The sequence below is a fragment of the Ursus arctos genome, unplaced genomic scaffold, assembly GCF_023065955.2.
Source record: "Ursus arctos isolate Adak ecotype North America unplaced genomic scaffold, UrsArc2.0 scaffold_36, whole genome shotgun sequence".
Lineage (NCBI taxonomy): Eukaryota > Metazoa > Chordata > Mammalia > Carnivora > Ursidae > Ursus > Ursus arctos.
The window spans coordinates 2,240,259-2,254,198 of record NW_026623050.1 but is presented as its reverse complement, the minus strand read 5'-3'; the positions used below and the strand labels follow the sequence as shown (position 1 = coordinate 2,254,198).

Genomic DNA, 13,940 nt, shown 5'->3' with positions numbered 1-13,940 from the left:
AATGTCTGAGGGCGGGAGAAGGTGGATATCCTAGCTAAAGGAGAGGGTAAATTCATCCTTTATCCCTAGACAGTATTTTATTTATCCATCCTTCCTCTACCTTTTAGTTCTACTCAGGCCTTCTGTGGATTGGATGATGCCCACCTCAATGGTTAGGGTTATCTTTATTCAGTTTACCAATTCAAATTATAAAAATCTCTTCCAGAAAAATCCTGTCAGAAATAATATTTTACCAGCCCACTCAAGTTAACAAGTAAAATTAACCATCACAGGTTAGTAGGCTAGTGTTGAGGAGTGATAATGAGCAAGAAGTTAATGCCCAGGAATGAAGGGTTTTGTCTGTCAAGTTAGGCCTTCATCTCACTGTAGTAATAGTAGTGGTGGTGGTGGTAGTAGTCAGTAGTAGTAGTAGCAGAAGTAGTAACAGAAGTAGTTATAGAAGTAGCAGTAATAATGAAGAAGATTATGATAATGACAGAAGAAAATATTTACTGAGTATTTACTAGGTGCTGGACACTGTTATTTATCAGGATTATTTTACTTAGTCAATGACTTTTATGAAAAGAAAATGACTAGGAAATGAAGAGGAGGGTTATAAGCAAATGCTCTCACAGATTTGCTAAACTAGGGAAGTTAAGGAAATCGCTTTTTTCCTGTCATCCTGATCAAATAGGATCATTTTATTTTGGGGATGTTTGGGCAGATATTTCTTTATCATTTTGGAGGGGAAACTTTAAATTGGCTTTATCTCCAAAGGCCTGAGAGAGTCCTGTTGTGCATTTAGTTGTTTATGTATTATGGCACCCTATTAGGACACACTCGGTATTTCAGTATGTCTTGAAATATTACATTTGTTTTTATGTTAGACACTATTGCTTTTCTTTGTAGTTTGCCAAGTATGGAAAGGGTATTAATAATGAAGTCATCTCTCTCAAGTAGTTTTTTCTATACTCCATAGACTGGGACGGATTTTCCTTTATGCTTATTCAGGGAATTTCTATTCAGTTTGTTATTAGTAATTATTCCCCAGTCGCTTTCTTCATATCTGTTTTCTAGATAACAGTTCCATAGTGTATACCTGTATTGTGTATTATTCTTCCCTAAGTGTACTATCTTACACTTCTTTACATTAAATCTCATCTTACACTTGTCCTTCTAAATCCCCAAGTTCTCCGTATCCATCCATGTACTTGATTGATCTTCTCTTCTTTATTTTTTTTAATCTGTCCTAGCTTTGTATCATTTGCAAACTAATCGTATTTGAATTTACATCTCCACCATCACTAGTGAACACACTGGGTAGACTAGTCCTCTTCCCTATGAGACTCTGCTGGATATAGTGCTGGGTAGTCTCAGTTGTAACTCTATTGATAATGATTCATTGCTTCCTTCTCATCATAGAATTTTTATCCACTGTGCTATACTGTTATTCAGGTAATGACTGTACTATCTCTGCTTCCTGGATGCTCCTGTTAATCACCTTTTCTGGGATACAAATAAAAATCATTTGTCCCCTTTTCTACTTACGCCATTGCTTATTTTTTTTTAAGTTAGTCTGAGAAAATATTGTCCCTAAATAGAAATTTCTCAAAAATTTCTACTGAACACCATTGAATCTTTAAAAATATGTTAAGTGAGAAAACATTTGAAAGTACTATCTAAGTGTTTGCCTTCTCCATAGAAAATAGTCTCTAGTTATTTAGATTTTAAGTAAAAAGAATATTTTTCTCACAGCTGAAAGTATGACTTAAATCTATGTATTTATTTTTTCTGAATGTGGATTGCATTTTCATAAATTATTCTGCCTCAAGATGTTTTCTAGATGAGACACAGTTCTTTAATAATTTTCAGAGCATGATGCAAATCACATGTTTATTCATTTTTGAAGTTATTTTTTTCTTTTATTTTCAGGAAAAAGAAGAAGTAGAGGGGATATCAGTAGGTGCTATACTTTCTGACTACCAGCGTGTTCGAGTAGAAAATGTGTAAGAGAACATTAATTTGTCCTATATCTTATTTTATTTTTTTAAATTTGTCCTATATTTTAAAATTACATGTATTTTAAGAATGGGAATAAATTAAAAATATAATTGTATCCAAATAATAAATAGAATGTATATTCTACATGCCTCATGAAACTAACTACCTATATTACCTAAGTAATGAAAGTTGTACTTTTACTTTTTTTCTATCCTGATATCACACATGGAGAAAACTCCAACTTACTTACCATAAGGAAAAATTATTTATTTATAATAAAAAATCAAGACAAAGAATTTTAAAGTCAAAAGTATGTTTTTAGTGTTTCCTTATTTGAATCAGTATACCTTTTTAACCCCCTTTAACTCATCATCATTGGTAATAAAAATCAGGAGCTAATAAAAGGAATGCAGCGGTATTTTTTAAATTAATTAATTTATTTTAGAGAACAAGAGAGAGAAAGCGAGGAGGGAGAGGGAGAGAGAAACCCAAGCGGACTCCTCACAGAGCACAGAGCCCGATGCAGGGCTTGATCTCAGGACCCTGAGATCAGACCTGAGCTGAAACCAAGAGTCAGGTGCTTAACCTACTGCATCACCCAGACGCCCCAGGAATACAGTGATATATTAAAGAAAAAAAAAGCTTTTTAAGGAATCTTTCCTTCTTTGGTCTTTAGAATTCAGTTCTTGGCCAAAAATATTCATGTGATTAAAATACTTATATAACAAAGCCATTGAACTTTCAAGTCCTTTTTAGATTATTGTTCTCTTCATCTTCCTCACCCTCCAGAAGATGTAGCACTGGTAAAACATTGTATCTCCAAATACCAAAACAATCAATTCCATCGATCTACTCAAAAACTGTAAAGTCTGATGATAATATTATTTACTGTTGGCTTGGCAAAACATCACCTGTATTTATTTTTCACTTTAATTTTATTTGGATAAATAAAATACTGTCTAGAGACTTTATATATAATTATACTAGCAAAAAGGAAAATGTGGACTCCAGTATTAATCTTGAGCACAGTTTGACCTAGAAATAAGTAATTTGGCCATTCAAAAGGATAAATGGAAATCAGATAAGGGTTGTATTTGTGTAATAGTTTTATATTTTTAACAAAGAAATGTTCATATTGACTATCACATCAAAAACATATATTAATTGGCTTGAAAACTTGTTTTTTTTATTGCATTTATTTTACCTCTAATTCTACAGTGAATTTAAGGCAGTTAAAAATCCAGAATTTTTAGGGGCATCTAGCTGTCTCAGTCAGAAGAGCATGCGACTCTTGATCTCTTAGGGACATGAGTTTGAGACCCACGTTGGGTGTGGAAGTTACTATAAATAAATAAATAAATGTAAACTTTTTTTAAAAATCCAAAATTTTTTAAATAAATGAAGTAAGTATAGGACAAAGCATAATTAAATTAAATGAAGGGGAATATGATGATCTCATATTTTGGGGGTATCAGTATCTCTGGAGAAGAGAGAGTGGAGGTAGAAGTGAGGGGAGGTCATATGTGTAGTTTGAAAAAGATTTCCTTACATTCTGCTCGCCTACATTTGAGAATGACTGATCTACAGATGGAGATGGATTGCATATCCCTTAAACCATATGTTAAAAATACTATTTTCATCAAGTTTTAGGTCATATTCTCTGAGAATTATTTAGTTTACAAATCTCTGTTTTTTAATAAGTTCAAGCCCACATGGTTTAATAGGTAGCCAAACTGTAGATGGGGCTGACGTTTATTTATGAAAGTTAAAAGCCAAATGAAAATGTGCTCCTGATTAGGAGGCTGCCTTGTATCTATATGAGAGACGGTTCCAGAGCATACCCATAGATAAGATTTTTCTTAAAACTGTTCAGGTGCACTTTAACACATGGTTAAAATACTCAGATTTTATAGCATAAAGCATATCTCCAATAATTTTATCCTTGAAAATTTTAAAGCAGTGTTACTGGGAGTCCATTGGTTTACAAACTCAGTTTTGAATTAGACTGTCTTCAATTTGTAGTTTGTATTGCATCTGTGTATTTTCAAGATATAAAGTATTTAATAAATGTCACAAGCTCAAATGCAATAGTGACTTACAGAGGAAACGTATTTGAGCCATATGATATTTTGAACTGTTAAAGAATTTAAATACGCAGAAAAGCTTAAGTGTAGAAATAGTCAAAAGATTATGGCTATCAAAGCAAAAACCAAGAATTTTACAATAAAGATAGGAAGAGCATAAGGTTTTTTCAATTAAAATATCTTAGCTAAGGGGCGCCTGGGTGGCTCAGTCGTTAAGCGTCTGCCTTTGGCTCAGGGCGTGACCCTGGCGTTCTGGGATACAGCCCCGTGTCGGGCTCCTCCTCTAGGAGCCTGCTTCTTCCTCTCCCACTCCCCCTGCTTGTGCTTTTCTCTCACTGGCTGTCTCTCTCTCTCTGTCGAATGAATAAATAAAATCTTAAAAAAAAAAAAAAAATCTTAGCTAAAAAAGAGAGACCAGTTTGATTGGTAGGCGTTAAATGCTGGTGGGAAGACAGCTAGAATTATAATGCTTTTGTTACATGGCGACTTTCAGTTTTATTATTTTTGTATTTATTAACCGCCTCAACATCGCTATAGATGCTCTGAGACATTTTACATCGGGAAAGTATGTAAAACAGAGTGTAGTAGGAAGATTTTGGTGTCTTTGAAAGTCAGGGTATATATACATGGGGAAAAAAGGGTGATATTTTTAAGGCCATGTATGAGTAAATGACCAAATATGTGGTATGTATACTAAGTATTGGGGTTTTCTGAGAGAAAGATCATTGTGGGCTGGAGTAGTCAGCCAAGCAAACTTACAGATGCTGGGTTTTAGAGCTATGTTTTTAATTTGAAATCTGATCTCAGCCACTTACTCTGACTTGGGCAAGTCACTTGGCTTTGACTGCCATTTATTGAATATCTATATTATCCAGGCATTGTACTATTTTTTTTTTAATGTATGCTACTTTAATCAATTGTAGTCCTGCTTGAGAAAGTGACATTTAAGCAAAGGTGTGAAACAAGTGAAGAGGATAGGAAGCATGGCTAGTATATTAGACAAGAGTGAGCAGGCCAGTGGTGGTGGGTTGGAGTGAAGGGAAAGTAGTAGGAGATTAGCTATGAGAGCTAACCAGAGTGAGATCCGTGTTGGTCTATTGCAAGGACTTTTACAAGGAGTGATGGGAAGAATTTGAGCCAAGGAATCCCAAATCCATTTTATGTCTTAAAAGGATCACACTGGCTGCTGCATTGAAAACTGATTTTAAAAGGACAAGGATAGAAGCAGGGAAAGAAGTTAAGGAGATATTGACATGGAAGATAATGGTGGCTCAGACCTGGGTGTTAACAGTGGTACTGGTGAGGAATGATCACATTCTGTGTTATTGTAGATTGAATGAGAAATGTGAAGGGGGAAAAAAGGAGTAAAGGATGACTTCACTTTCTAATTTCTTAATCTTCTCAAGAACTTTGAAAGGAAATATTTTTGTTCCTATTTATGAACTAGGAAACTAAAGACCTAGAGTTTAGTTGACCCGTCAAAGTCATGCACCTAGTGAGTGCCAGAGGAGGTTTCAAATCCAGATTTGTCTTGACTCCAAAACCTATATTCTTTCTATTGCACTGTAATGTAAAATATGTAATATAATGCCTAGAGCATATTTGGTGCTCAATATATTGTACTTTTTGTTCTATTATTATTTTTCACTTGAAGTCAAATTCTTTTTAAAAATGTCAAAGTTAGTAGAGAAGAATAGTTCATGTAACCATAGGTATTGTAAACTTAATATATGATCATTTTATTAGGATAAATTGATTTGTCTGTTTTGCATATGCTTCACAATTTTGATACCCAAGGAAGTTCTAAGAACAAGAATAATCATTCATCGGCATTTGGAAGCTTTTTAGCATAGATTTCTAAACTTAGAGTCTTACTAAAATTAATATTTCTAATCTGCCTGGAGATTTCATTTTTATCTGTTTATGCATAGCCTGTGGAAATTAAATATGTTTATGTTGTATATATAAACTTCATTATGCAAAACATGTTTTTTAAAGCATTTTAAATGCTAAAATCCTTGAGAGAAGCATTATGTTTAAAATCAAAGTAATTGCTGTGGATCCAAGTATAAAACATCAAGATATCATCTGATTTTTTTCTTTTTATTTTATAGGTGTAAAAGGCTTAATCTCCAGCCTTTAGCTTACCTTTGGCAGAGAAACCAGGAAGATTTGCTCCGAGAGATGATATCATCTAACATTCAAGCAATCATCATCAAAGTAGCAGCTTTGGGTATGTAGCCAGACTTTCAAGGGAGCTGTCTGTTACTACACAGATAATCTGTGTTCACTAATAAGCAGTTACAACAGAAAAGGAGGAATAATTTAGAATGTAAGAATGTGGAGTCACAACTGAACAAATTGAGTAGGGGGAAGTTTAAAATGGGCTTTTGACCATTTACCAAAGCGATCACAAGTGAGCCTCATCATTTTCTTTTTTAAATGTATAACTGCCTCTAAAATTGTTATTATATTTTGGTCCTTTGATTTAAGTTCTTTATAGGATTTGGAACCCAGGATCATAGGAAACAGGAAAAGTAGGTTGATGTCTTTCTTTCCTTTTTTTTTGAAGCTTCTTAAAATCTGTATTTGGCACATGTGATATTTTTCATATATTTTTTAAACATATTTTGAATTGCTAAAATAGAATGATTGGCTTTGTGGTGTCAGAAATAAGCAGAGTAGTACGTTTTTGTTGGGGATGGTAAGAAAATTATATTTGAGAGAATGTCATTTGATCGGTTAGCATAGACACAACAGGCAGGTGGTAATGTGATTCAAATATGGATATTACATACGAACACACTTAATTTGTTGTTTAGAATTTTTATAATTATATTCACTTTCAAGAAACCATAGGGTTTGAGCTCAATGCATTTATTTCACGAACCTATTACAGTAAATGCCCTGGAGCCTCAGGTTTCTCAAAACCTAAATCATGTACCTCATTTGCAAGTTTACATTGCTGATCTCTGAAATAACGAGGTCTCAAGCTGTGGAAGATTTTAAAGACAAATTCACATTTTAAACAACATTAAAAGAAAGATCCTGTAATACTTCCCCTTGGTAAACACAAAGCCACTCTCTCCTTGTTGAAGGTGAAATGTTGTCTTCAGTGTTAAGTGTTATATAGAGAACCTAAAGTTGATCTCCTCAGCTGTTAACAAGAGAAGGATCGAGGTGGGGTATTCTCATTTTTGAGAAAAGGTTGCTCAGCAACCCTTATGATTGAAGTTCTCGCTATAGATATATTTATCCTATGAGTTTCTATATAAATCTATACAGAGTATGCTCTCTTGCTTTCTCTTTGTCTGTTGCTCCCTCTTTTGGATTTTCTAAGATTGCCTACTTCTGTAATGAAGTTCGTGTGACACCTTACTGGACAGTGCACATTCTGTCACTTTTACTGGAATGGAGTGAAAAGTGGAATGGATTAGAACCCAGACAGCTACCTCATTAGAAAGAAAGAGCCATAAGATATAACCTCGCTGACCCTTCACTATAGTATAACCAATACTGTGTGTTTTCTTCTTTTGTCTGTGTGGATGTGTGTGCCTCTACAGAGGGCGTAGAGATGGTGTTTAACTGTATTAAACTTTTGGATAAAGTATAAAACTGAGCTAATTTGTCTTCAGCTTTCCAATGACAAAAGCATAGATCTGATTTTAAGATTTATAGCACATAGCTTCTATTGATTACCTAAAGGTGTGCAAAGATAAAAGTTATTCTTGAGAACAGCATTAAGGAATGGTTTATTGAGTGGGACATTATTTCTAAGGATGCAATAACATAAATGATGGGAAATAGGTTTCCAGGCTTTCTTCCCTACCTGTTTACATTTTCAGGAAGATTTTTAATCAAAAAGTGGGACAATAGGACCTTTCCATAGGGAGAGGGATTCAGCAAAATTTTGTGGCCCATTAGATCATAGAGTGGTCTTAGAAAAGGGTCAGTTCTACATGGATGAATAAAAATGTATTTCTCAGGGCACCTGGGTGGCTCAGTCGGTTAAGCATCTGCCTTCAGCTCAGCTCATGATCCCGGGGTCCTGGAATTGAGCCCTGCATCGGCCTCCCTGCTCAGCGGGGAACCTGCTTCTCCCTCTCTCTCTGCCTGTGCTCCCCATGCCTGTATGCACACGTGCTCTCTCTCTCTCTCTCTGTCAAATAAATAAGTAAAATATTTTTTTAAAAATGTACGTCTGATAATTGTGTCACATAACCTCGGTCTCTTGTAGTCATCAGTGAACTCGTGAAATCTGCACATTAACAACTTAGTGTTTTAAGAAGTTTCTGATTTTTAGACTTAATTTAAAGAACCCTGTGCACGTTGTATTTAAGAACAATCCTGACTTTTAGAAATACCTTTTTTTTAATTTATGAGTATTACATGAAAATATTCTTGCCACATAATGTTAAATTTTTATAGATAAAGTTTCCATGTGTTTCTGTTCTCTCCTTTCCCTCCAGCCACTTCCTTTCCCAGAGATACAGCCCAGAGTAATACCTGATCATCTTTCTAGATCACATTTTTGTTTGGTATGTGTATTGTGTATGAGTAGAAATACTGTGATTGGTTTATGGGTTTTTTAATATTACATGAATGGTATCATAGTCTGTATTGGTTGACAACTTAACTTTTTTACTCAGCAGTGTGTCTTAGGGATTTTTTTTCCATGTCAGTAAATGTAAATTTAGCTCAAGTAGAGTCCTCAAACAGCTAGCCCTTAGTAGTCATGAGTATTAGAGTAAAGGCTGCTATGAACCTGATCTAGTAAATAACTTAACTCATGCCGGAACAAAATCCTAAGCTATTTTTTTATATTTTTTTAAATTCCAGGATAGTTAGCATACCATGTTATATTAGTTTCAGGTGTATAATATAGTCAACTATTCTATACTTACTTAGTGCTCATCAAGATAAGTGTACTCTTAATCCCCTTCACCTATTTTGTCCTACCCCATACCCCCGCCCATCTCCCCTCTGATAACCATTAGTTTGTCCTCTATAGTTAGGAGTCTTTTTTTAATCTCTTTTTTTCTTTATTAATTTGTTTTGTCTCTTAATTTCCACATATGAGTGAAAACTCATATGGTACTTGTCTTTCTCTGACTGATTTATTTTGCTTGGAATTATACCTTCTAGGTCCATCTGTGTTATTGCAAATGGCAAGAGTTCGTTCTTTTTTCTGGCTGAGTAATATTCCATTTGTGTGTGTGTGTGTGTGTGTGTGTGTGTGTGTGTGTACACATATATGTATGTATATGTCTTCATCTATGTATGGACACTTGGTCTGCTTCCATGATTTGATTATTGTAAACAATACTGCAATAAGCCAGGGGTGCATATATCTCTTCGAATGAGTGTTTTCATATTTTTTGGGTAAATACCCAGTAGTGCAATTACTGGATCATATGGTAATTTTACAAAATCCTAAACTATTTAAAGGAATACTGTAAAAAATCTAATACATAGTAATATAAAATTCACAATGCCTTGCATCTAAACTACCAGGCATGCAAAGAAGCAAGAACATTTGATTGATACTGAGAAAATCAGAATAGACCCAGATTTGGAATTAGCTTGCAAGAAAGTTAAAACAGCTCTTATAAATATGCTCAGTATGCTCAAAAAAAGTAGAATTATAATTATGACAAGGAAAATAAAAGATATAAAAAGGCACGTAATACAACTTCAAAAATGCATTTTCTGAAATGAACAATGCACAGCAATTAGACATTGCAGAAGAGATGAGTAAACCTGAAGACAAATAGAAACTGTCAAAAATGAAGCATAGAGCGGAAAAAGGGGGACTAAAAATAATTAAGACAACATTAGCAAGCTATTAAACTGTATCAAGCAGCCTAACAAGTGGTAGAGTCCCAGGAGAGGGAATGGAGAGAATATTTGAAGAAATAATGGCCAAAAGATTTTCCCAATTTGAAGGAAACTGTAAATTTACAGATCAAAAATTTTAGTGAACCTCAAACAGAAGAAACATGAAGAAAATCACAAAGCACATCATAATTGAATTGCTAAAAACCAGTGGTAAGGAAAGAATCCTAAAAGCAGCCAGTGTGAAAAGATTAATTTTGTACAGAGAGCAAAGATAAAAATGTCAGCAGACTTTGCTTCAGAAACTATGCAAACTGGAAGATGACGAAAAGACATCTTTAAAGTGATGAAAATCAATAAAAATCACCAAGAATTTTATGTTCAGTAAAAATAAATTTCAAAATGAAGATCAGATGAAGAAAATTCAGATGTACAAAAGTTGAGAGAATTCATCACCTGCAGATCTGCATTATAAGTAATATTAAAAAGACTTCTTTGGACAGAAGGAAAACAATAATTGATGAAATTTAATCTTATGAAAGGATAAAGAACAGTGTAAATAATAAACAGAGCAGATAAATTCTAAATCTATTTTAACTTTCTGAATCTCTTTAAACAATGTATAAAATTATTTAAAGCAAAAATAATAGTGTGTTGTGGGGTTGATAGCAAATCGGAAGTAAAATATATAATTGCAGTGGCACAAATAAGGGGGAAAGGATAGTGTGTCAGATTCTTAAATTATACATGATGTCATATAATATTATTTGAAGGTAGACTGTGGTAACTTAAAAGATGTAAAACATAAACTATAAAGAAACTATTAAAAAAATAAAGCAGTGTAGGTAATAGGCCAATAGTGGAGAATAAATTGAATTATTGTAAGATAATCCAAAAGAAGGCAAGAAAGGATAAAAAAAGAAAAGAGCACAGAACAGATGAGACAAATAGAAAACAAAAAGTAAGATGGTAGATTAAGACCTAATCATTTTAATAATTACATTAAATGTAAATAATCTCAACACCTCCAAACAAAAGGGAGTGATTTTCAGATTTGAACAAAAAACAAAAACTAAGGCCCAACAACTATATGCTCTCTATAAGAAATGTGCTTTAATTATAGAAACATAGATAGGTTAAAAAGAAAAGGATAGAGATATGGTAATACTAATTAAAAGAAAGTTGCACTGGTTATATTAACATCAGATAAAGTAGTCCTTAGAACAATGAATATTATTAGGGATAAAGAGGAGCATTTCATCATGATAAAGGGGTCAGTTTATCAAGAGAGCATAACAATTTTTATATACCAATAACAGGGCTTTAAGATATACAGCACGAAACTGATACAAGAAGAAATGGACAAATCCACAATTGTACATATATCTTTTCAGTAATAGTTAAACCAAGTAGACAGAAAATCGTTAGGAATATTGGAAGTTTGAACAACACTACCAACCAATTTGACCTACTGGGCACTCATAAAACACTGCATCCATTAACAGCAAACTACATATCCTTTCCAAGTGCACATGGACCATTCACCAAGATAGACCATATTGTGGATCATAAAACAAATCTCAGTATATGTAATTATACTGAAATCAGGCAAAGTATACTCTCTGACCACAGAAACTAAATTAGAGAAATATATTTTACTGCTACAAATACACAGAAATGGACAAATATATTTCATGGACATACTATATTTATTAACACTCTCAGAGCAGTGGTGTCACTGAAAATTGGAATGGGCAATTGATGCACTAGTTAATTAAAATGACTGGTTTAAAAAAAAAAGATTTAAAGGTTAGCTTAACTAGTTAAATGATTTTGTACTAACATTGACTATAAAAGGAAGTAATGCCAAGACTCGACTGGAAAGGTTTCTAGGATTAGGAGGTAGGAATGAGGTAATGGGGTACAGTGCAGTTGCACAACTATTTATTTGTCCTATTTCACAAACTTTTTCTTTGGTCTTGCTTGATCTGGTGATCTCGGGGCTGACTTTAAAGTTACATGTACCAAAGTAAAGTATCATCAATACTCTAAACACAATATTAATACCACTAAGTTTTACAGTACATATATTCTTAAAGACTCGGGTGTGTCATAGCTTCATCTGTGTAGGCAAATTAAGGTCTGTCTGTAAACAGAGGGCCATGCATCCTGTGATTCTTTATCTGTCAAATTCTATAATATCAGCCTGGGAGTAAGTCCAAGGAGATGTATTAACAAGACTGCTGTTTTTACTGGCCCTGTGGTTTTATAATACATCTACTGAGCCAGAAAGACCAATCATAGGGGAAAGGATATGGGTTAAACAGGTAATAAATGGAAATGGAGGGAATCCTAGGAGATAGAAAGGCACCTATAAGTGGATTACAATTCCATGGGGAGGGGGGTTAAGTGACCTCTGTGCCAGGACCTCAAGCTGGAGAATTTTAGGTATCCCTCTCAGATCTGATGCTGATTACTTAACTGATGTCAAGAGAAACTCGGGAGCTGTTTTGCAGAGAACGGAAGTTTCTGATGTACAAGCTCTACTTAAAGATTCTCCTGGATAATTTAGAGCAACTAAATGACAGAGTGTCTACTTGATGTCTCAATGTAGGAGTAGTTTATTACAGTCACCACTCAGTTATTGGTTTAAAGGCAATAGTTACCATTCTGATCATGTTTCTGCTGACTTGATAATTACTAATGACTTATATAGTGGGAGATTCTCAACAGTAGAGCTTTTGCTCTCTTTGTGGACATAAATCAAAACAGTATGTTGCTAAGACATCTACCTAGGTATAATGGAAAACAGATTTCTACTGCCTGCCATAGTTTGGTCTAGTCCTTTGAATACCAACTATGTCAATGAAAGTGGAATTTATTTAAGGAAACACCACCCTTGAGGGAGCTAGATTTGGAGGAGATATAATGAATCAATATTACTGATAACTCCTTTCTGGAGTTATGCAAAATACATTTATGGAAAACCTATGACACCCAGGCAGAGCTGTATTTGGTATAACATACCAATTGATGACCTCATTGGACCTTGTTATTTTTGTGTGCAAACCATATTCCTAAATTGCACAGATATTATTAATATACTGTGGTAATAACCCATGTTGTAGCTTGATTGCTCTTGCCTCCTCTGTGCCATATATTCTGTAGGGATTTGGGGTACTACATCACACCAAAATAATGTTCCTGAAAGCTCATCGTGATAAAGAGGACTTGCTAGTCCAAATAGGGACACTAGAGGGAGCTCTCTTCCAGGAGACTGGCTGCATCTGGAAATGGCCCTGGAGGGACAACAAAGCTTTAAATGACTGGACTAATAAAGTATTTTACTTTAATGGAACATCGTATCAGTCAACAGTACAGGAGGAGGGCTTGTATCTTTGCCCAGGAAAGACTATTTAATATTTTAATCATTATGGCAGTTGATGTTTTTAGAGATCAATGATCAGGAGTATCAGAAGCCAAGCTAAGGATGCCAACTATGGGAATACTGTGGTTAGTCTTGATTATGGTGGGACATTACTGGGCAGTGTGGCCCTTATGCTTGTTTTCTAATGGCCCAGGTACCACATATAAAGGGGATTTGTCCTTCCCACGGTACATTGCTTGGGATTGGACAGATAATGGAACGACGCTGTGTCGTCCTGAAGAGAGCTTCTTGCATAATGACATCTAGAATCCAATGACTGTTACCGCCTTTTCTGTAATGTCTGGGATAGTTATATTCTCAAACCAGATGGAATCAAGACTTTATTGAACAGTGTGCATGGTCACACCCATCGCTGTGAATGTGAATGTGAATGTGCATGAGAAGAGTTGTTATTGTTGGGCAAGATATGGAGAATGTTATGATTCTAATTTACCTTGCATGCTAATCTGGGCCTCAGTGTATCCACTGTAACAGGAAAGGACCTGGAAAGCTGTTCTTGTGGTCCTGGACCTCTCCCTGATTTGCTGTGCTTTTTCGTGATTTCTGTTCTTTAAATGTGTCTGCACCATTAGGATTTTCTGAGCAAATTTAAC

General features: G+C 34.6%; 1 protein-coding gene across 8 annotated transcripts in view; it reads left to right on the top strand.

Moving 5' to 3' along the window:
* DPH6 (diphthamine biosynthesis 6) overlaps nucleotides 1-13,940 on the top strand; it is a 428,870-nt gene that overhangs the window by 89,680 nt on the left and 325,250 nt on the right. For all 8 annotated transcript variants that reach the window (XM_057306216.1, XM_057306211.1, XM_057306212.1 and 5 more), the window contains exons 4-5: nucleotides 1,912-1,985; nucleotides 6,179-6,297. In XM_057306216.1, the coding sequence (XP_057162199.1) occupies nucleotides 1,912-1,985; nucleotides 6,179-6,297 (193 nt within the window). The remainder of the gene's footprint in view (nucleotides 1-1,911; nucleotides 1,986-6,178; nucleotides 6,298-13,940) is intronic.